General features: G+C 49.8%; 1 protein-coding gene across 2 annotated transcripts; it reads right to left on the minus strand.

Moving 5' to 3' along the window:
* Positions 1–1,642: 1,642 nt before the first annotated feature.
* IQCB1 (IQ motif containing B1) lies at positions 1,643–24,101 on the minus strand. 2 transcript variants are annotated; one of them, XM_077273298.1, is made up of 15 exons: positions 23,964–24,101; positions 23,040–23,145; positions 22,805–22,964; positions 20,515–20,644; positions 19,407–19,500; positions 19,068–19,167; positions 16,617–16,789; positions 10,497–10,606; positions 7,394–7,503; positions 7,137–7,279; positions 6,596–6,744; positions 6,365–6,496; positions 3,480–3,636; positions 2,891–3,389; positions 1,643–2,052 (listed from the first exon to the last, which is right to left on the minus strand). In XM_077273298.1, exons 2-14 carry the CDS (start codon positions 23,140–23,142, stop codon positions 3,157–3,159), a joined length of 1,794 nt encoding a protein of 597 aa, XP_077129413.1. In that variant the 5' UTR covers positions 23,143–23,145; positions 23,964–24,101; the 3' UTR covers positions 1,643–2,052; positions 2,891–3,156. The 2 variants fall into 2 exon arrangements, with proteins under 2 accessions (XP_077129413.1, XP_077129414.1); XM_077273299.1 differs by having other exon boundaries at positions 23,788–23,983.
* Between the last annotated feature and the right edge of the window lie 11 nt (positions 24,102–24,112).

Below are 24,112 nucleotides of genomic sequence, written 5' to 3' on the forward strand. Positions count from 1 at the left end.
GGCACTACAATATACGGCACTGCAATGTACAGGCACTACAATATATGGCACTGCAATGTACGGGTACTACAATATACAGCACTGCAATGTACGGGCACTACAATATACGGCACTGCAATATACAGCACTGCAATGTACAGGCACTACAATATACGGCACTGCAATGTACGGGCACTACAATGTACGGGCACTACAATGTACGGGCACTACAATGTACGGCACTGCAATGTACAGGCACTACAATATACGGCACTGCAATATACAGCACTGCAATGTACAGGCACTACAATATACGGCACTGCAATGTACAGGCACTACAATATACGGCACTGCAATGTACGGGCACTACAATGTACGGGTACTACAATGTACGGGCACTACAATGTACGGGCACTACAATGTATGGGTACTACAATGTACGGGCACTACAATATACGGCACTGCAATGTACAGGCACTACAATATACGGCACTGCAATGTACAGGCACTACAATATACGGCACTGCAATGTACAGGCACTACAATATATGGCACTGCAATGTACGGGTACTACAATATACAGCACTGCAATGTACGGGCACTACAATATACGGCACTGCAATATACAGCACTGCAATGTACAGGCACTACAATATACGGCACTGCAATATACAGCACTGCAATGTACAGGCACTACAATATACGGCACTGCAATGTACAGGCACTACAATATACGGCACTGCAATGTACGGGCACTACAATGTACGGGCACTACAATGTACGGGCACTACAATGTACGGGCACTACAATGTACGGCACTGCAATGTACAGGCACTACAATATACGGCACTACAATATACGGCACTGCAATATACAGCACTGCAATGTACAGGCACTACAATATACGGCACTGCAATGTACAGGCACTACAATATACGGCACTGCAATGTACGGGCACTACAATGTACGGGCACTACAATATACGGCACTGCAATGTACGGGCACTACAATGTACGGGCACTACAATATACGGCACTGCAATGTACAGGCACTACAATATACGGCACTGCAATGTACAGGCACTACAATATACGGCACTGCAATGTACAGGCACTACAATATACGGCACTGCAATGTACAGGCACTACAATATACGGCACTGCAATGTACAGGCACTACAATATATGGCACTGCAATGTACGGGTACTACAATATACAGCACTGCAATGTACGGGCACTACAATATACGGCTCTGCAATGTACAGGCACTACAATATATGGCACTGCAATGTACGAGCACTGCAATATACGGCTCTGCAATGTACGAGCACTGCAATATACGGCTCTGCAATGTATGGGCACTGCAATATACGGCTCTGCAATGTACGGGCACTGCAATATACGGCTCTGCAATGTACGGGCACTACAATATACAGCACTGCAATGTACGGGCACTACAATATACGGCACTATGTACGGCAATATACTGCAATATGTCAGTAGGTCGTGAATCCCACGGTCACTTATGGACCCCACTTTGCCTTCCGCAGGCCCCCAGTATTTCGTCGCACCACCTGCCTTCACCCTACTTTGGAGATCAGGTCGCCATTTATTAAGCGAAGACGAACGCTGCGGCTCGGCAATAACTGGAGCCGACTCCATGTGGAGGTGGAGGTTGCGCAAGAGCAGACGGTTTAATATTAGTGGGAAAACAAATAATTAGAAAACTACGAACAGGAAATTACAACATACAGAAATCCCTTGGCCCCAGATGAGCCGGTGACGGCCGTGGCCACAGATGAGCCGGTGACGGCCATGGACACAGACAAGCCGGTGACGGCCGTGGCCACATATCAGCTGGTGACGGTTGTGGCCCCAGATGAGCCGGTGACGGCCGTGGTCACATATCAGCTGGTGACGGTTGTGGCCACAGATGAGCCGGTGACGGCCGTGGCCCCATATCAGCTGGTGACGGTTGTGGCCACAGATGAGCCGGTGACGGCCGTGGCCACATATCAGCTGGTGACGGTTGTGGCCACAGATGAGCCGGTGACGGCCGTGGCCACATATCAGCTGGTGACGGTTGTGGCCACAGATGAGCCGGTGACGGCCGTGGCCACATATCAGCTGGTGACGGTTGTGGCCACAGATGAGCCGGTGACGGCCGTGGCCACATATCAGCTGGTGACGGTTGTGGCCCCAGATGAGCCGGTGACGGCCGTGGCCACATATCAGCTGGTGACGGTTGTGGCCACAGATGAGCCAGTGACGGCCGTGGCCACAGATGAGCCGGTGACGGTTGTGGCCACAGATGAGCCGGTGACGGCCGTGGCCACATATCAGCTGGTGACGGTTGTGGCCCCAGATGAGCCGGTGACGGTTGTGGCCACAGATGAGCCGGTGACGGCCGTGGCCACATATCAGCTGGTGACGGTTGTGGCCCCAGATGAGCCGGTGACGGCCGTGGCCACATATCAGCTGGTGACGGTTGTGGCCACAGATGAGCCAGTGACGGCTGTGGCCACAGATGAGCCGGTGACGGTTGTGGCCACAGATGAGCCGGTGACGGCCGTGGCCACATATCAGCTGGTGACGGTTGTGGCCCCAGATGAGCCGGTGACGGCCGTGGCCACATATCAGCTGGTGACGGTTGTGGCCACAGATGAGCCGGTGACGGCCGTGAACACAGACAAGCCGGTGACGGCCGTGGCCCCAGATTGGCAGGTGACGGCCGTGGCCCCAGATTGGCAGGTGACGGCCGTGGCCACATATCAGCTGGTGACGGTTGTGGCCACAGACAAGCCGGTGACGGCCATTGCCCCGGATTGGCAGGTGACGGCCGTGGCCCCAGATTGGCAGGTGACGGCCGTGGCCCCAGATTGGCAGGTGACGGCCGTGGCCCCAGATTGGCAGGTGACGGCCGTGGCCCCAGATTGGCAGGTGACAGATGTGGCCACAGACAAGCCGGTGACGGCCGTGGCCCCAGATTGGCAGGTGACGGCCGTGGCGCTCCTGCTTGGTGGGCATCACTTTTGCATGGTATGGGGGTGCAGACTATTTGTGCCTTAATTTGTGGTGAACATCTTGGATGACAAAATGCATTGAACCATGTAAGAACCAGTAACGGGATTTGGAGGAAGGCGACCCCGGTGCAGGTCGGTGCAGGGTCTGGGTAGATTACGGCTGTTTGCTTCCAGCCATGAAGATGATGCCATGCTCCAGGTCAGCGATGTCTCCCAGAAAACCTTCATCTTCCCCTACAAACTCATCACTCAGCCGCTTCCACCAAGGCCAGCGGCTGCGTTTCAGCATTGTGCTGTGGCTTTGCTTGGCTTTAAGGGCGACTGGGACGGATCGGCTGCTGAAGAAGTTGACGTCCTTCTCAGTCGCATCTCTCAGACTCGGGGCACCTACAAAACAAAGGAATATGCAGCGCACAGTGAGAAGGAGTGCAGGAACCCTGAGACTTGTCGGTGGAGACTACAAAGCACAGGCCATACCCATGAGCATGCTAAGGTCGGTGTTGATCTGAGCGAGCAGCGCCTCCCTGCGTTGCTCCTGTCGCTGTTGCTGCTTTCTGGACAGCAGGAATTGGCCAAGTCTGTCCTGCACCTTCCCGTGCAGCTCCTGGCTCTCCGCTAGTGACATCTGCTGGGCCTAAGAGGGATGACACCATCATTGTCACACTGACCCCATGGATGCAGCACTTGCATCTCTTCGGGTTCATGCAGACGTCTGTGATAAGAGGTCTGAGCATTGATGGCCGTACACGGACTGGTCGCAGGTCTCTTGATCCGCATGGGACAGCTCCATGTACAGGTGCTTCTCCCAAAATTAGAATATTGCCCTCATCATCTCCCGCCTCGACTACTGTAACCTCCTGCTCTGTGGCCTCCCCTCGAACACTCTCGCACCCCTCCAATCTATTCTAAACTCTGCTGCCCGACTAATCCACCTGTCCCCCCGCTATTCCCCGGCCTCTCCCCTCTGTCAATCCTTTCACTGGCTCCCCATTACCCAGAGACTCCAGTACAAAACCCTAACCATGACATACAAAGCCATCCATAACCTGTCTCCTCCATACATCTGTGACCTTGTCTCCCGGTACTTACCTACACGCAACCTCTGATCCTCACAAGATCTCCTTCTCTACTCCCCTCTTATCTCCTCTTCCCACAATCGTATACAAGATTTCTCTCATGTATCCCCCCTACTCTGGAACCCTCTACCACAACACATCAGACTCTCGCCCACCATCGAAACCTTCAAAAAGAACCTGAAGACCCACCTCTTCCGACAAGCCTACAACCTGCAGTGACCACCGAACAACCAAACCGCTGCATGACCAGCTCTATCCTCACCTACTGTATTCTCACCCATCCCTTGTAGATTGTGAGCCCTCGCGGGCAGGGTCCTCTCTCCTCCTGGACCAGTCGTGACTTGTATTGTTTAAGATTATTGTACTTGTTTTTATTATGTATACCCCTCCTCCCATGTAAAGCGCCATGGAATAAATGGCGCTATAATAATAATAATAATAATATAATTTTTATTTTTATATCATCAGAAAGTTAATTTATTTCAGTTCTTCAATACAAAAAGTAAAACTCTTATCAAATATTATAAGCTCGTCTGCATTGTTGGGTCTGGTGTCTCATCTTCCTCCTGACAATACACAGATTCTCTATGGGGTTAAGATCAGGAGAGTTTGCTGCCAATCAAGCCCAGTGATACTGTTGTTTTTACACCAGGTATTGGTACTTTTGGCAGGGTGGACAGGGGACAAGTCCTGCTGGAGAATGACATTTCCATCTCCAAGAAGCTTGTCGGCAGAGGGAAGCATGAAGTGCTCTACAATGTCCTGGTAGACGGCTGCGCTGACTTTGGTCTTCATAAAACACAGTGGACCTACACCAGCAGATGACATGGCTCCCCAAACCATCACTGATTGTGGACACTTCACACCAGACCTCCAGCAGCTTGGATTGTGGCCTCTCCACTCTTCCTCCAGACTCTGGGACCTAGATTTCCAAATGAAATGCAAAATTTACTTTCATCTGAACACAACACCTTGGACCACTGACAACAGTCCGGTTCTTTTCTCCTTGGCCCAGATAAGACGCTTCTGGCGTTGTCTATTGGTCATGAGTGGCTGACACACGGAATGTGACACTTGTAGCCCATGTCCTGGAGACGTCTGTGTGTGGTGAAGCAATGACTCCAGCAGCAGTCCACTCCTTGTGAATCTCCCCACATTACTGAATGGCCTTTTCTTAACAATCCTTTCCAGGCTGCGGTTATCCCGGTTGCTTGTGCAGCTTTTTCTACTACACTTTTTCCTTCCACTCCACTTTCCATTAATATACTTGGATACAGCACTGTGTGAACAGCCGGCTTCTTTACCAATGACCTTTTGTGGCTTCCCCTCCTTGTGGAGTGTGTCAGTGACGCCTTCTGGACATGTGTCAGGTCAGCAGTCTTCCCCATGATTGTGGAGCTACTGGAACAGACTAAGGGACCTTTATAAACACTTAGGAGCCTTTACAGGTGTGTAATGTTAAATATTCTAATTTACTGAGATAATGACTTTTGGGTTTTCATTGGCTGAAAGCCATAATCATCAACATTAACAGAAATAAACACGTGAAATAGATCACTCTGTGTGTAATGACTCTATAGAATATAGGAGATTCACTTTTTGTATTGAAGAACTGAAATAAATGTACTTTTTGATGATATTCTAATTTAGTGAGAAGCCCCTGTATATCTCAGAGGCTGTGACGCTTGGGTTGATAAAGCCACGGTCAGTTCCCGCTTGGATGGTTTTGCACGAGTCACACGTTGGTGATCCGGACTATAATACCCCCAGATGCTGTATAGAGGTTTGTCTCTCTATAAGAGCAGTAATTACAGGAATGCAGTTATGATAGGACCTGTCTCCCATGTCTAAGGGCTCGTGCAGACAACCATATTATCAGTCCAAGCATGATCCAACAAAACATCAGAAAGTACCTAGCCCAACGTTGTTCTATGGGGCTGAGGACATGCCTCATTCTTTCCTCAGACAGACACGGTCTATAATATATATTTTTTTCCCTCTCGTATCAAACTTAGCCACACAAGTCAATGAGTCTATGGAAAACATCAGACTGCACTCGGATGACATCTGAGTGGAATCCAATTTGCACAGACTGATAGAATGGAGATTTTTTTTCTCTCCATCTTCTCCTCATTCAAGAGAATTGGATCAGACAATGATAAAGTTTGATCTGCGTGTGATCAGCTTTATCATCCCGATCCTCTAGGATGAGAATATCTGCCGGTGTGACCCTGGCCGAAGCGTGACAGTTTATCCCATCACAACAGTGGTATAGACAAGTCTGACCGGGTGCAGCTGGAGGCGAGCGTCCACTTTCTGCTGAAGCCTCTTTCGTTCCTCGTCTGAGAGATCTTGGGGTTTCTTCCAAGGTGATAACGATTCCCGGATCCTTGTACGTTTCTTTAAAAATCTTAGTGCCTGTGGAATTAAGAAAAACAAACCCCCAGAACTATCACATTTTGTCATGACCCTAGGACACGGCAGCATTTCACAGAGTTTGGCCTGTTGCAGACGCACCGCCCTCTGGATGGTGACCGCAGCCTTGTACCGTTTCAGCGTTTGTCTCTGCAGCAGGACTCGTCTTCGGTCTCTGCAGCCCCGCCAGTGTTTCTGGATTATTAGCGCAGACGTCGTCTGGGTTTCCTGGATGTGTTTGTCCATTTGTCCTGGAGACAATAGAGGTGAGGAATATTTGTTCGAACTTTGCTTTTTGTGCATAAAGATGAACAGAAGCAGCAGAACATGTTTCCTGGCTGTGTTTAGCTGACGCTGATCTACATATATAATAACGTTGTTTTTCGGGGTCTGATCTGCCCCCATACAACACTTATATGACTATTCTAAATGAACAAGTAACCCTCCCCTGCCACCTCTATTCACATGTCAGTATTTCAGCAGTATTTCTACGCCAAAACCAGGAGAGTATCGGAATCACATCTTTCAATGATGGCTTTTCTCTGCAGGTTCCTCTCCTGGCTTTGGCATAAAACACTGATGGAAAACCCTGAGCTGTGACGAGGCCTTACATGCCCGATCCTTCCTCCGAACCCACGGTTACCTGCACGGACGACTTCCAGCAGCGTCAGCTGCTTCTCTCTGAACTCCCTCATGGCTCGGAGTCTCTGCAGCTTCAGCCGCTCCCTCAGAACCTCTTCTTCCTTCTGTCTCTGCAGCTGCTTCATCTCTTGGTCACGTTTGGCTCTACATTTAGGAAGAAGAAGCCTTGCTATTTCAGACAACTTGGAATTTTATCTTTTTTAAATTTAATTCCAGACATTTATGGAATCCGAATAGAGTGGCAGCACATCCAAGTACCTAAAGCTCCGCTGTAAGGACGTCACGGCTGCGGGCAGCTTCCGTATCCTCCTCCGTGTCTGGAATCCCCTCCACACGGCCTGGACGGTGCGCGCAGCGCGGTGCAGTCTCTGCGGACACAAAGAAATTCAGGAACTGAAAACTCATACGAGGGTTAACCACTTAGGGACGCAGAAAAATGGTGTGGTTTTTTTATAGCTGCAAGACGGTGTTCATTTCAGTGAGACAAGGTGCAGGTTTCAAAGGCAACATCAATTTTGCCAGATGAGAAAGAACACCAAAATATTAGAACAATATTTTGTTAGAATAAAAGATCAGCTTTATTTCAAAAGGTAAAGCAGCACAGATAGACAAAGGCGGGTGATCCTGGACGCCAACGTAAGCCACAACATATTCTATACGGCAGCATATAATAAATAGCTGATATGTCTCTGACCATATAGTGAAGCTAAGTAATATAACCTGCAGGTAAGAGGTTATCCAGGCACCCACCACCCCGACGCGCGTCTGCCAATGAAATGCTTCGTCTATGGATACTTACCTTTCTAAATGCACTTGCTGACTATATGTGTTTATTTATAATTATTTTGCTGTTATAATATGGACGTTAACTTTGCTGTCACTTTCTGTTACACATTTGATCGATGTGCTGCCTTATACAATATGTTGTGGCTTATGTTGGCGTCCAGGATCATCCGCCTTTATCTATCTGTGCTGATTTACCTTTTTAAACATTTTTAAATACCTTTCCGTGAATAAAGCTGATATTTTGCTCTAAGAAAATATTGTTCTAATATTTTGGTGTTTTATCTATGAAATTAACTATATACCGTAGGTGTATTTATTTTTTTTCAGGTAAAGAGACAGGCAAAATTCCCAGTGACTGAAATGGTGATAAAAAAAAAACAAAAAAAACCATCCACAATGCTGACATTTCCCCCTTTAGCCAGATTGGTTAACGCTGTAAAATGTTATATTTTGGTAGATCAAACTTTTTTATTTTTTTTATTTGTAACTGTGTAAAGTGGAGTGGAAGTGGAATCGCTTTTTTTTTTCTTTTATAAACATTTTACTTTGCATTCGTCCCCTTAGGGAACTTGAACCTGCGAATGTCTGAACACTTGTTCCACTGTAGTGCTCTATTTAAAGGGAACCTATCACCCCGTTTTTTCGGCATGAGATAAAAATACTGTTAAATAGGGCCTGAGCTGTGCATTACAATAGTGTAGTTTGTGGACCCCGATTCCCCACCTATGCTGCCGAAATACGTTACCAAAGAAGTCATTTTCGCCTGTCAATCAGGCTGGTCAGGTCGGATGGGCGTGGTGTCTTCCCCCAGATATTGCGTAGTTTTCCGTTGGTGGCGTAGTGGTGTGCGCATGTCCAAGGTCCCGAATCCTGCACAGGGGTGTGAAAATAGCAGCGATGTCCGTTATTCCATTGGTGGTCGGTGGGCGCGGCCATCTTCCTTTGGCCGCGCATGCGCAGAAGCGGCGCTCTGCTGGCCGCGGCGCTCTGCTGGCCGCGGCTTCAGGAAAATGGCCGCGGGATGCCGCGCGTGCGCAGATGGATATCGCGGCGGCCATTTTCCTGAAGCCGCGGCCAGCAGAGCGCCGCTTCTGCGCACGCGCGGCCAAAGGAAGATGGCCGCGCCCACCGACCACCAATGGAATAACGGACATCGCTGCTATTTTCACACCCCTGTGCAGGATTCGGGACCTTGGGCATGCGCACACCACTACGCCACCAACGGAAAACTACGCAAGATCTGGGGGAAGACACCACGCCCATCCGACCTGACCAGCCTGATTGACAGGCGAAAACGACTTATTTGGTAACGTATTTCGGCAGCATAGGTGGGGAATCGGGGTCCACAAACTACACTATTGTAATGCAGAGCTCAGGCCCTATTTAACAGTATTTTTATCTCATACCGAAAAAACGAGGTGATAGGTTCCCTTTAATAAAGTCATGGTCTCTAATGACGCCGGCCTGTGGTCTTCAGCAGGTTTGCATTGCAAGGGTGTGTGGGCTCGACGGGCACCCAAATGTGGCAATTAAATTCCGCTATCCTTGATTGGCAGCGGCATTTCAGAGGTTAACAGTAGTGATGCTGCAAGCTGTGTAATACAGCCGGGATCTGCACTGTGTGGAGCGGGTTAAGATCCTGACATGCTCCAAAATATTATACTACGTTGTCAGGGAGCGGTAAGTGCGATTTCTCAGTACGGCGGGTGCAGCCCCGTTCGTTTATGATGAGACTATGATTTTCACATTCGTTGTTTTTTTTTCTGCAGCCAAAACCTGATCTCCGTAAAAAAAAAAGTTGCAGTCAAAAATCAGGTTTTGCTGGCTTATTTTTTTTTTTTTTGCTTCTTTTCAGGATCCCAAAGTTCAGCTTTGCTTCCACCATACAAGTATGGACAATACAAGGTGTTAGGCCGCCAATGCAAGACGTATGTGAAACATTTGGGAAAAAAAGGGCAATATCACCAAATTATGCATCGGAAAAAGTTTTGTCTATAAAAAAAAAAATAGTGACTATTCTGGACAAAAAAGTTCATGTAAAAACAACAAGCAGCATGGATTAGCTAACACATTGGCAGGGCATTGAGTAGGTCGGGCACGGTTTACTTTTTCCACAATTGTTGGGCTTAGTTTACTTTCACACATATCACCAATTCAACTGTAGTAATGCTAACATCCCTGCTCATGGGAGGACACAAAGTGGTCATGGTTTGAACGTGGGAGAATCATGACAACAAATGAGTTTCTTTTCTTCACTAAAAACACTGTAAAAACTAATAGCGTTGAGTATGTGCAAAAACATTGCTATCTACGGGCGAAAAAACACTGCAAAAATGCTGAAAGAAGTGACATGCTGCAGTTTAAAAAAAAACAAAGCAGCAGGTTTTCAATTCTGTAACGAAAAAAAACACACTGCTTTTTGTCTGCAGCTTTCTAACGGCCAAGAGATCAAGTTGTTGGCTGTAGAAAAAAAAAAAAGCAAAGCAACATGTGAACATAGCCTGATGTGGATTTTCACAGGTTTCCCCCCATTCAACATTTAAGGGTGACATCCACGGTAACATGACCACTGTACCTGCAGCTCCTCCTGCTGGTAAGAGCTGGAATACAGAATGTCCAAGAGGCGGCTGAGCTCCCGGCCAAAGCCCTTCCCAGTCCATCGCTTGCTCAAAAGAGATCTGAGACCTGCGTGTAAATACATAATTAATGTGCGCGAGGAATAAGACCCGTCATACGTCATTAACCCCTTAAGCCCCGAGGGTGGTTTGCACGTTAATGACCGGGCCAATTTTTACAATTCTGACCACTGTCCCTTTATGAGGCTATAACTCTGGAACGCTTCAACGGATCCCGGTGATTCTGACACTGTTTTCTCGTGACATATTGTACTTCATGATAGTGGTAACATTTATTTGATATAACCTGCGTTTATTTTGTGAAAAAAAAAATGGAAATTTGGCAAATTTTGAAAATTTCGCAATTTTCCAACTTTGCATTTTTATGCCCTTAAATCACAGAGATACGTCACACAAAATAGAAATAAGCAACATTTCCCACATGTCTACTTCACATCAGCACAATTTTGGAAACAACATTTTTTTTTGTTAGGGAGTTATAAGGGTTAAAAGTTGACCAGCAATTTCTCATTTTTACAACACCTTTTTTTTTAGGGACCACATCTCATTTGAAGTCATTTTGAGGGGTCTATATGATAGAAAATACCCAAGTGTGACACCATTCTAAAAACTGCACCCCTCAAGGTGCTCAAAACCACATTCAAGAAGATTATTAACCCTTCAGGTGTTTCACAGGAATTTTTGGAATGTTTAAAAAAAAATGAACATTTAATTTTTCTTCAATTTGTTTTATTTTACCAAGGGTAACAGGACAAATTGTACAACAACTTTTGGGGTCCATTTTCTCCTGAGTACGCCGATACCCCATATGTGGGGGTAAACCACTGTTTGGGCGCATGGCAGAGCTCGGAAGCGAAGGAGCGCCGTTTGACTTTTCAATGCAAAATTGGCTGGAATTGAGATGGGACGCCATGTTGCGTTTGCAGAGCCACTGATGTGCCTAAACATTGAAACCCCCACAAGTGACACCATTTTGGAAAGTAGACCCCCTAAGGAACTTATCTAGATGTGTTGTGAGAGCTTTGAACCCCCAAGTGTTTCACTAGTTTATAACGCAGAGACGTGAAAATAAAAAATCATTTTTTTCCACAAAAATTATCTTTAACACCCAGTTTTGTATTTTCTCAAGGGTAACAGGAGAAGTTGGTCCCCAAAAGTTGTTGTCCAATTTGTCCTGAGTACGCTGATACCCCATATGTGGGGGGGAACCACCGTTTGGGCGCATGGCAGAGCTCGCAAGGGAAGGAGCGCCATTTGGAATGCAGACTTAGATGGATTGGTCTGCAGGCGTCACATTGCATTTGCAGAGCCCCTGATGTACCTAAACAGTAGAAACCCCCCACAAGTCACCCCATATTGGAAACTAGACCCCCCAAGGAACTCATCTAGATGTGTTGAGAGAACTTTGAACCCCCAAGTGTTTCACTACAGTTTATAACGCAGAGCCGTGAAAATAAAAAATCATTTTTTTCCAACAAAAATGTTTTTTAGCCCCCCAAATTTTTATTTTCCCAAAGGTAACAAGAGAAATTGGACCCCAGAAGTTGTTGTCCAATTTGTCCCGAGTACGCTGATACCCCATATGTGGGGGTAAACCCGTTTGGGCGCACAGGAGAGCTTGGAAGCGAAGGAGCGCCGTTTTACTTTTTCAACGCAGAATTGGCTGGAATTGAGATCGGACGCCATGTCGTGTTTGGAGAGCCCCTGATGTGCCTAAACAGTGGAAACCCCACAATTCTAACTGAAACCCTATTCCAAACAGACCCCTAATCCCAACCACACCCCTAACCCTGACACACCCCTAACCCTAATCCCAACCGTAAATGTAATCCTAACCCTAGCCCCAACCCTAACCATAACCCTAACCCTAGCCCCAACACTAACCCTAGCCCCAACCCTAATGGGAAAATGAAAATAAATACATTTTTTTAATTTTTCCCTAACTAAGGGGGTGATGAAGGGGGTTTGATTTACTTTTATAACGGGTTATTTAGCGGATTTTTATGATTGGCAGCTGTCACACACTAAAAGACGCTTTTTATTGCAAAAAATATTTTTTTGCGTTACCACATTTTGAGAGCTATAATTTTTCCATATTTTGGTCCACAGAGTCATGTGAGGTCTTGTTTTTTTGCGGGACGAGTTGACGTTTTTATTGGTAACATTTTCGGGCACGTGACATTTTTTAATCGCTTTTTATTCTGATTTTTGTGAGGCAGTATGACCAAAAACCAGCTATTCATGAATTTCTTTGGGGTGGGGGCATTTATACCGTTCCGCGTTTGGTAAAATGGATAAAGCAGTTTTAGTCTTCGGGTCAGTACGATTACAGCGATATCTCATTTATATCTTTTTTTTATGTTTTGGCGCTTTTATACGATAAAAACTTTTATAGAAAGAATTATTTTTGCATCGCTTTATTCTGAGGACTATAACTTTTTTATTTTTTCGCTGATGATGCTGTATGGTGGCTCGTTTTTTGCGGGACAAGATGACGTTTTCAGCGGTACCATGGTTATTTATATCTGTCTTTTTGATCGCGTGTTATTCCACTTTTTGTTCGGCAGTATGATAATAAAGCGTTGTTTTTTGCCTTGTGTTTTTTTTGTTTTTTTTACGGTGTTCACTGAAAGGGTTAACTAGTGGGACAGTTTTATAGGTTGGGTTGTTGACGCGGCGATGCCGTGTACTTTTAGTAATTTTTTTTATTTAGATAAAGGAATGTATTTATGGGAACAATATATACATTTTTTTCTTTATTTAGGATTTTTTTTTTTTTTTACATCTAAATATTTTTTTTATTACTTTATAACATTGCCCCGGGGGGGCATCATGTTATAGTGTAAGATCGCTGATCTGACACTTTGCAGTGCACTGTGTCAGATTAGCGATCTGACGTGCACTGCTGCAGGCTAAGGCTACTTTCACACTTCCGTCGGTAGGGGGCCATCGCAAACCGTCGGCCTGACGTACCGACGGACGTTGTGCTAAATTTAGCACAACGTGGGCAGCGGATGCAGTTTTATAACGCATCCGCTGCCCATTGTGATGAGGGGGTGGAGTTCCGGGCGCGCATGCGCGGTCGGAAATGGCGGACATGTCGCACAAAAAAAAGTTACATTGAACGTTTTTTGTGAGTCGCGTCTGCCAAAACACGACGGATCTGTCGCACGACGGATGCGACGTGTGCCCATCCGTCGCTAATACAAGTCTATGGGCAAAAAACGCATCCTGCAAGCACATTTGCAGGATACGTTTTTTGCCCATAACGACAGATTGCGACGGAGGACAAAAGACAGAAATGTGAAAGTAGCCTTACCAGCGCTTGCTCTGAGCAGGCGCTTGGTAAACCATCTCCCTGCAGCCCCGCGGCCATTTTGGATCCGGGGCCTGCAGGGAGGAGACGCTCGGTACAAGGTGAGCACGTCACCTTGTACTGAGGGTCTCAGGGAAGCATGCAGGGAGCCCCTACCCTGCGCAATGCTTCCCTATGCCCCCGGAACGCTGCGATCATGTCCGTGACCGCTCCTGGCACATAGTGCCGGATGTCAGCTGTGATAGTCAGCTGACACCCAGCCGCGCTCCCCCCATGAGCGCAGCTGATCGCTATGATGTTCTATCCCGTCCCTGGGAATTAAGTCCCAGGTCACCTTGACGGGATAGTACGTCATATGGGATTAAGGGGTTAAGAGCAGGAGAACGCGGCAGCCGACGAGCGCATCATTCTCTTCTTAGGCCGGCGTCACACTGGCATAATGCATCCGATGCGATATGCTAATGACACTGGGCTCCTGCTCGCAGCAGAGCAGGAGCCGAGTGTCATGCGTCTGGGCTCCGATTCTCTCACACAGGGAGGATCGGAGCACAGCTGCGGAGGAGGCGGAGAAATGAATCTCCTCCATTGCTGGGGTCCGCTTATAACGCACATCACTCGCACCCATAGGCTTATATGCTGCGATTGTCTCGGACCGAGGAAAACGGCTGCTGGGAGCTGCCCCATAGCTGAACATTGGTCCGAGTGCAATGCGATTTTCTTATCGCATTGCACTCGGCTGTTTAAAACGCCAGTGTGACCCGGCCTTAAGGTGAACGTCCAAGTAGCACATTTTTGTAATGTAGAGAAGTATTACAATAATTCACTCTTACAAAGCAAGAGAACAGTCCAAAACAAGTCGGTACACTGAGGAATCCAAAGCCGGGGAACCAGCAGTACAGCAGGAATATGCATCAAATGCAGGAAAGTCCAGCTTCAAGGATCTTCTAAAAAACATAGCTTTTATAATATCATATATATAAAAAATAAATAGCGACAGAATGAATGTCATGCTGTCGCTATTCATTTTAAATAGCTCACAAAAAGAGGACTTAAAAATGCTTCAAAAATTCAAAAACAGCAGAAAAAAAGGCAGCGATCTTCACCTGCCAAGACCTCCAAACAAATGCACTATCAGGGAGCAGTGGAGCCATGTGGTAAAGATGGCGGCAACGCAGGTGCAAAATACCGATGAGACAACCACTCACAGCCTACAATCCATGGAGGGGCGACTGCTGGGTATATTAGTGCGTAATACAGGCTTGTATGGGGCGCTGGTCACACACAGGTGATGCACAGTATCTTTATGGAAATGGAGGAGAAGCAACTATCAGGGAAAGCACATCAGGTATGTATACTAATGGTATTATACCCAGAGCTGCACTCACTATTCTGCTGGTGCAGTCACTGTGTACATACATTACATTACTGATCCTGAGTTACATCCCGTATTATACCCCAGAGCTGCACTCACTATTCTGCTGGTGCAGCCACCGTGTACATACATTACATTACTGATCCTGAGTTACATCCTGTATTATACCCCAGAGCTGCACTCACTATTCTGCTGGTGCAGTCACTGTGTACATACATTACATTACTGATCCTGAGTTACCTCCTGTATTTTACTCCAGAGCTGCACTCAGTATTCTGCTGGTGCAGTCACTGTGTACATACATTACATTACTGATCCTGAGTTACGTCCTGTATTATACTCCAGAGCTGCACCCACTATTCTGCTGGTGCACTCACTGTGTACATACATTACATTACTGATCCTGAGTTACATCCTGCATTATACCCCAGATCTGCACTCACTATTCTGCTGGTGCAGTCACTGTGTACATACATTACATTACTGATCCTGAGTTATCTCCTGTATTATACCCCAGAGCTGCACTCACTATTCTGCTAGTGCAGTCACTGTGTACATACATTACTGATCCTGAGTTACATCCTGTATTATACTCCAGAGCTGCACTCACTATTCTGCTGGTGCAGTCACTGTGTACATACATTACATTACTGATCCTGAGTTACATCCTGTATTATACCCCAGAGCTGCACTCACTATTCTGCTGGTGCAGTCACTGTGTACATACATAACTTTTCCCGCACCGCTTGCGGCGCCTCTTGCATTACCACAGATGCGGTATCGCTGGTAAGAAAACACAAAGTAATGGGGGATTGTCCTACTTCCAACATGACGCCACATCTGACAGAGGATGATCTGAGCGCTCCTTTTTTCCGCAGTCCATGGGTGGTAATGAATCCTGTACGCAGAGCGCTGTATATAGGGGGCGTCCGGGCAGCAGATAATGAGAATATACGGAGCCTGCGTGGACTAAGAGGCCTCCTTCCACCGGACTGCTGAGCGGTGTGCTCTCCTGCAATCCATACATAATTTACACTGGTGCACTGCTGCATCCGGAGAAGCGTCCTCAAGGCAGAAACACTGTAGCGCCAGAGGAAAGCAATAACGCAGCTTATATATGTAACATACGTCTTCTGCCCACGTGCAGCTTATATTAATAGGACTGTGCAGGATTAGAGAAATGTAGGACCATTCTGGCCATGACAGCGCCACTCCTGACTACAAGTTATGTGTGGTACTGCAGCTCAGTTCGACCTGAAGGGTGGCTCATGCAGGGTTGCAATACCAGATACATCCTGCAGACAAGGGTGGCACTGTATTGTACATCCTGGTAATGTGGCCTGTACGGCCCCTGTAGTCTCCGTATCCCACCTTTATATCGTGTGCACACCATCTGCGCAATAGGAGGACTGGACTCCACCATCTGAAGCAGCGCCCGAGTTGCAGAACTGCCAGTGACGGGATTGGAGGTGGCAGAAAGTTTATAAACCAGTTCATCCAGGATCGGGTGCAGCGTCTCCTCTGGAATCTGACGGAGGAAGGAGCTGCCAATGACAAGAGACAGAGGAAGCCCCGTCAGGTCCTAGGAGAGACGGCCATCGTCACGTATAGGCTACACACAACTCATAGCTAATCCCAGACCAGGGCCGTCCTCCAGAGGGAACGCTGCCCAACTCTTCAGATGCCAACCTTGTCACCGGGATCTGCCCAATCATCTCCCTCCCCATCTAAACGAAGGGATATTATTATTATTTATTTATATAGTGAAGCCACCGGAAGAATATTGTTCATCCACCCTGGCGAGCCCTGGACTTCCCAGTCCTCTGCAGGAGTCGTGCGGCAGGAGCAGGTCTTGTGCTCAAGCAGCCTCCACGGATCCCACAGACGATCAATCGGATGGAGATCTGGGGAGTCTTGCTGCCATGGGCGAGGGGGCAATGGACAATGTTTTAGGTTAGTGCTATGTGTCACATCCACATGATGACACCAGAACTTCGCCCCGTCACACTGCCTCTGCCAGATTTCCAAAAGTGCCTCCTGGAGCTTTTTACTTCTCTGGTAAGTGACGCACCCGGCGCCCACGTGAGGAGAAAAAACTAAAACCCCACGGGATTCATCAGACCAGACGGCCTTCTTCCATCACTCCATGGTCCAGGTCTGATGCTTATGTGCCCATTATAAGCACTTTCAGCAGTGAACAGCATGGGAACTGGTCTGCTGCTTCACAGAAAGCTGTGATGCTCTGTGTGGCCCTACACCTTGGCTGTGGCCCTACACCTTGGCTGTGGCCCTACACCTTGGCTGTGGCCCTACACCTTGGCTGTGGTGCACTGCAGATATCATTTTGTTGGTAGAGCTGATCCTGATAAGGCATGTGGCTGTGAAGAAAAAACAACACTGGACATACACATCGGACGCCGTCAGCTGAATGTTGCTTTGGTCATTCAACTATCATCAATACGTCATCTCTCCTATTCACAGGAGTGTTTGCGGGTCGAGCATTTCTGTGTTCTCTATGAGAAACATGTCAACAGGCCGTTCATCTCTGGGATAACAATGCAATCAGCAGCCGAAAGTGGCCAAGCAGAATGAACATCACTCCCTATGATCAGAGGGTCAGTGCCCCTCCCCCTCATTAGACCGCCGGCTGGTTCAGCAGTCCAATGTGTACAAGGGCATTAACATGTCTGTCCCTCGTCCACGGTCAGTCTCGCGTCCACGGTCAATCCCTCATCCACGGTCAGTCCCTCATCCATTGTCAGTCCCTCGTCCATTGTCAGTCCCTCGTCCATTGTCAGTCCCTCGTCCACTGTCAGTCCCTCGTCCACTGTCAGTCCCTCGTCCACGGTCAGTCCCTCGTCCACGGTCAGTCCCTCGTCCACGGTCAGTCCCTCGTCCACGGTCAGTCCCTCGTCCACGGTCAGTCCCTCGTCCACGGTCAGTCCCTCGTCCACGGTCAGACTTGCGTCCACGGTCAGTCCCTCGTCCAATGTCAGTCCCTCGTCCAATGTCAGTCCCTCGTCCAATGTCAGTCCCTCGTCCAATGTCAGTCCCTCGTCCAATGTCAGTCCCTCGTCCACTGTCAGTCCCTCGTCCACTGTCAGTCCCTCGTCCACTGTCAGTCCCTCGTCCACGGTCAGTCCCTCGTCCACGGTCAGTCCCTCGTCCACGGTCAGTCCCTCGTCCACGGTCAGTCCCTCGTCCACGGTCAGTCCCTCGTCCACGGTCAGACTTGCGTCCACGGTCAGTCCCTCGTCCAATGTCAGTCCCTCGTCCAATGTCAGTCCCTCGTCCAATGTCAGTCCCTCGTCCAATGTCAGTCCCTCGTCCAATGTCAGTCCCTCGTCCAATGTCAGTCCCTCGTCCAATGTCAGTCCCTCGTCCAATGTCAGTCCCTCGTCCAATGTCAGTCCCTCGTCCAATGTCAGTCCCTCGTCCACTGTCAGTCCCTCGTCCAATGTCAGTCCCTCGTCCAATGTCAGTCCCTCGTCCAATGTCAGTCCCTCGTCCACTGTCAGTCCCTCGTCCAATGTCAGTCCCTCGTCCAATGTCAGTCCCTCGTCCAATGTCAGTCCCTCGTCCAATGTCAGTCCCTCGTCCAATGTCAGTCCCTCGTCCAATGTCAGTCCCTCGTCCAATGTCAGTCCCTCGTCCAATGTCAGTCCCTCGTCCAATGTCAGTCCCTCGTCCAATGTCAGTCTCGCGTCCACGGTCAGGCCTTCTGTGTTCCCCATGCTCATATCGGATCTCCACAGTCACCAGGTTGATATAATTAAGCGTTTTCCTTGGATTTCTAACCTTGCGCAGAATTAGTTGCTTTACCTGTTGGCACGAAGGATGGCCTGCAGGACAGACATGACAGCTGTGCCGCTCTCCACATCATCCGTCATCAGAAGCTGCAAGAAATGCTCCTGTCTGAAAACTGTGGATAAATGCAAGGGATTCAGTTATCACCAGAGGGGAAGATGACAAGGACGCTGCGTGTACGAGCACAGGTCTGATAAATGGCAATATAGAAAATCATGCAAACCAGTGGAAGCAGTAACAGGCGGTATCTACATCTCTACAGGCACCTGACGTAAATCAAGGATTTGGCACCAGCCTTCTGAAACCGGCCAAGTGACACTTAACGAGCTCCACCAACTGCCATGTGCCACTTACCGAGCTCCGCCAACTGCACGTGCCCACTGAACAACCAACACAGGGATTCCATCACCAGCCGGAAGCCCCGTAGCAGCTCCCCGCTCTCTTCCTCCTTCCAGGGAAAGACAAATTACATGACGTCACGTATCCCGAGCGCACAGTACACGGTGTACATGTCCAGACAGCGCGATCTATGGGTGCAATGTACAAACCGCCTCCTACAGATGCACAACATGAATTAGTCTCTTCATCGAGGGTCAGTCATTTCTTTCCGAAAATCTGGTGTGAACAACCTTTCTTTGGTCTGAGGGCCACAGTGTCAGTCAAAGGCACCTAAAAGGGTTATTACTCTCACATCGGCTTTCACCGAATTCTAGCTATCACAATAATTTGGGTCACCCCCACCTCACCCATTTGGCACTTTACAGAGGAGGAGACCCTGCATGTGACCCAGGGAAGAATTGGACAACCTCAAATTAAGGAGGGAGGAAGCTGCACACAGATGACAGCACTGAACCTCATCTACTGCTAACCTAGGGTCTGCGGACCCCATCCCCTCCACGTACCCACAGAGTGGACTGTTAGTACTCGCTCAGCCTTACAGGCCACTGCACACCTCCCTGACACAGAAGCTAAATGCCAGTATTCCCCCCCACCCCGCACACCTACAAGCCTGTCCAGAAGATTCAGGCCACGTGCACACGTTGCGGAAAGTGGTGCGGATTTTTCGGGACTGACTTTCGTAAATCTGCAGGTAAACTGCACTGCGGATTACCTGTGGAATTACCGCGTTTTGTTTTTGCGTTTTTTGTGCGGATTCCTCCTGCGGATTCCTATTATGGAGCAGGGGTAAACCGCTGCGGAATCCGCACAAAGAACTGACATGCTGCGGAATAAACAAGGCTATGTTTCCGCACGTTTTTTTTTTACGCAGCATGTGCACTGCGGATTTTGTTTTCCATAGGTTTACATGGTACTGTAAACTCAGGGAAAACTGCTGCGAATCCGCAGCGGCCAATCCGCAACGTGCGCACATAGCCTAAGGGCTGCACTAAATAGCGATGGGCAGCATGTGATGCCCTAAACGAGCCTTCACCCAGCGCTGTCTGGGGACGGTCAGATCTACCTTGACACAGCGCACAAGTCTCGCTTGGATCCGTCTTCCAAGCACTAACATGTTCAGGGCGGCAGACGGCAGCAACTTCGAGTAAAAGTCATCAGCATCAATCTTAGGATCCAAACCACCACAGCACTTACTAAAAGATGAAGGAAAGGGTTAATTACACGACCGTACAGAAGAGGCAATTACCCACATCGATTGATCTGATCCAGATGCAACAAGGGATCGAAGGAGACAAGAGGGGCCCGACTGTGGAGGAGAAGAGGGGCCCGACTGAGGAGGAGAAGAAGGGCCCGACTGAGGAGGAGAAGAAGGGCCCGACTGAGGAGGAGAAGAAGGGCCCGACTGAGGAGGAGAAGAAGGGCCCGACTGAGGAGGAGAAGAAGGGCCCGACTGAGGAGGAGAAGAAGGGCCCGACTGAGGAGGAGAAGAAGGGCCCGACTGAGGAGGAGAAGAAGGGCCCGACTGAGGAGGAGAAGAGGGGCCCGACTGAGGAGGAGAAGAGGGGCCCGACTGAGGAGGAGAAGAGGGGCCCGACTGAGGAGGAGAAGAGGGGCCCGACTGAGGAGGAGAAGAGGGGCCCGACTGAGGAGGAGAAGAGGGGCCCGACTGAGGAGGAGAAGAGGGGCCCGACTGAGGAGGAGAAGAGGGGCCCGACTGAGGAGGAGAAGAGGGGCCCGACTGAGGAGGAGAAGAGGGGCCCGACTGAGGAGGAGAAGAGGGGCCCGACTGAGGAGGAGAAGAGGGGCCCGACTGAGGAGGAGAAGAGGGGCCCGACTGAGGAGGAGAAGAGGGGCCCGACTGAGGAGGGGAAGAAGGGCCCGACTGAGGAGGGGAAGAAGGGCCCGACTGAGGAGGGGAAGAAGGGCCCGACTGAGGAGGAGAAGAAGAAGGGCCCGACTGAGGAGGAGAAGAAGAAGGGCCCGACTGAGGAGGAGAAGAAGAAGGGCCCGACTGAGGAGGAGAAGAAGAAGGGCCCGACTGAGGAGGAGAAGAAGAAGGGCCCGACTGAGGAGGAGAAGAAGAAGGGCCCGACTGAGGAGGAGAAGAAGAAGGGCCCGACTGAGGAGGAGAAGAAGAAGGGCCCGACTGAGGAGGAGAAGAAGAAGGGCCCGACTGAGGAGGAGAAGAAGAAGGGCCCGACTGAGGAGGAGAAGAAGGGCCCGACTGAGGAGGAGAAGAAGGGCCCGACTGAGGAGGAGAAGAAGGGCCCGACTGAGGAGGAGAAGAAGGGCCCGACTGAGGAGGAGAAGAAGGGCCCGACTGAGGAGGAGAAGAAGGGCCCGACTGAGGAGGAGAAGAGGGGCCCGACTGAGGAGGAGAAGAGGGGCCCGACTGAGGAGGAGAAGAGGGGCCCGACTGAGGAGGAGAAGAGGGGCCCGACTGAGGAGGAGAAGAGGGGCCCGACTGAGGAGGAGAAGAGGGGCCCGACTGAGGAGGAGAAGAGGGGCCCGACTGAGGAGGAGAAGAGGGGCCCGACTGAGGAGGAGAAGAGGGGCCCGACTGAGGAGGAGAAGAGGGGCCCGACTGAGGAGGAGAAGAGGGGCCCGACTGAGGAGGGGAAGAAGGGCCCGACTGAGGAGGGGAAGAAGGGCCCGACTGAGGAGGGGAAGAAGGGCCCGACTGAGGAGGGGAAGAAGGGCCCGACTGAGGAGGGGAAGAAGGGCCCGACTGAGGAGGAGAAGAAGAAGGGCCCGACTGAGGAGGAGAAGAAGAAGGGCCCGACTGAGGAGGAGAAGAAGAAGGGCCCGACTGAGGAGGAGAAGAAGAAGGGCCCGACTGAGGAGGAGAAGAAGGGCCCGACTGAGGAGGAGAAGAAGGGCCCGACTGAGGAGGAGAAGAAGGGCCCGACTGAGGAGGAGAAGAAGGGCCCGACTGAGGAGGAGAAGAAGGGCCCGACTGAGGAGGAGAAGAAGGGCCCGACTGAGGAGGAGAAGAAGGGCCCGACTGAGGAGGAGAAGAAGGGCCCGACTGAGGAGGAGAAGAAGGGCCCGACTGAGGAGGAGAAGAAGGGCCCGACTGAGGAGGAGAAGAAGGGCCCGACTGAGGAGGAGAAGAAGGGCCCGACTGAGGAGGAGAAGAAGGGCCCGACTGAGGAGGAGAAGAAGGGCCCGACTGAGGAGGAGAAGAAGGGCCCGACTGAGGAGGAGAAGAAGGGCCCGACTGAGGAGGAGAAGAAGGGCCCGACTGAGGAGAAGAAGAGCTGATCCTAGAAGATATCCTAGTAAATCATCTGCAGAAGCCTGCGGTCCTTCTAGGAGACAGCGGAGCGCTCATGCACTTCAGTCTCCATTACCTCAGGACCTCCGCCAGAGCAGCGGCCGTTGTCCAGCCGCCATCGACCCGGCTGTAATCCTGCTTCAGAACCAGAACACAATACTGGACCAGGCCGTAACTATAGGAATCCTCCTTGAGTTTCCGCAGCTCTTCACGTCCAGACGCCGCACTCAGTATATCTGGAGACAGAGACACTATGAAGCAGCTGAGAAGAGAAGGCGTCAGTAATGGCGGGCCCGGCGCTCATGGCTCACCTCTCAGGTTCAGCAGCAGGATCGGGTCGGAGCCGGTGCTGCTCTCCGTCAGCTTAGCCGCCAGCTCCAGGATCCGGGGGTCCACACTCTGCTCGGCACTCATCTCCTGCGTGAGAGAAGACGGCACAGATTATCCCGGCACGACGGCCATCGCAGACAACCAAGTGTCCCCACCATTGTCAGGGTCTCTGCTTGCTGTCAGCCCGATACTTTATGATCTAGCGGCCTGTGCTGCCAGTTTGTTACAATCTGCACAATCCTCAGTGAACCTGAACAGACACAACTGTAACAAACCCTCAGCTGTGAGAAGTATTTGTTTTTTCACATAATAATTTACCAAGACCTCCGCAAAATAAGAAAGTGGCAGAATGTCTCATAAGAGCAGCTCATGACCGCGATCACGATGGCGAGTCTCACAAGAACCGCAGGTGACGCCGCGGAGCCGATGGGTTGCCATGGCAGCCAGGGTCGTCGGCCGTGATCGGTGCCATAAACCGCAATATACACAAATGTTAACAGAACGACGCCGTCAGTGTCCGCACATGTCTAACAATGGCGAGATGTTCTCACAGGGCCGGAGACGCCGACATGGCACATGCCGCGCACAGCAAAGGTGGCGGGGAAAAAATGGCAAACGGTTTTTCCTTTTCGGCTAATTTTTTCTTGTCGTCCTGCAATTATTCTCAGCAGCTGATGCCACGCCCCCTTGGCAAAGACCATGAACCTCTACACTAGATTAAACAAAAACCTTATATCGAGGAGGAATCAGAAGGATAAAACCCCCGGCAGCCGTGAGAATCAAACCAGAGCAAAGACTGCCCACTGAAGGGACGACTTCAAAGGGTTAATAGCAGCAGTAATGGCGGCCGCCGCTCTCCCCTCCTGGGAGCAGGATCCGTCCCCGCAGCCCCGGGCCGCACTCACGGAGCAGCAGCTCTGTCCTCACGACAGCCTAAAGATGAATTTTATCCCGTTGCTAAGCAACCGGATACAACTCCAGTCAGGAGGAGGCACTCTTAGCTAGGCCTCAGCCGCGCTGCATCCTGGGAAATTAAGTGATTGGCTGTCACTGA

Source organism: Ranitomeya variabilis, chromosome 7 (genome assembly GCF_051348905.1).
Source record: "Ranitomeya variabilis isolate aRanVar5 chromosome 7, aRanVar5.hap1, whole genome shotgun sequence".
NCBI lineage: Eukaryota > Metazoa > Chordata > Amphibia > Anura > Dendrobatidae > Ranitomeya > Ranitomeya variabilis.

What these genes read in the sequence shown, in the direction of transcription:
- IQCB1 (XM_077273298.1), bottom strand. Translation starts at nt 23,142, where the DNA reads ATGAGTGCCGAGCAGAGTGTGGACCCCCGGATCCTGGAGCTGGCGGCT. An exon ending in CGTGCAGTTGGCGGAGCTCG is followed by an intron (nt 19,168 to 19,406) that starts GTAAGTGGCACA and finishes ATTTATCCACAG; the next exon opens with TTTTCAGACAGGAGCATTTC. An exon ending in GCCATCCTTCGTGCCAACAG is followed by an intron (nt 16,790 to 19,067) that starts GTAAAGCAACTA and finishes TGTCATTGGCAG; the next exon opens with CTCCTTCCTCCGTCAGATTC.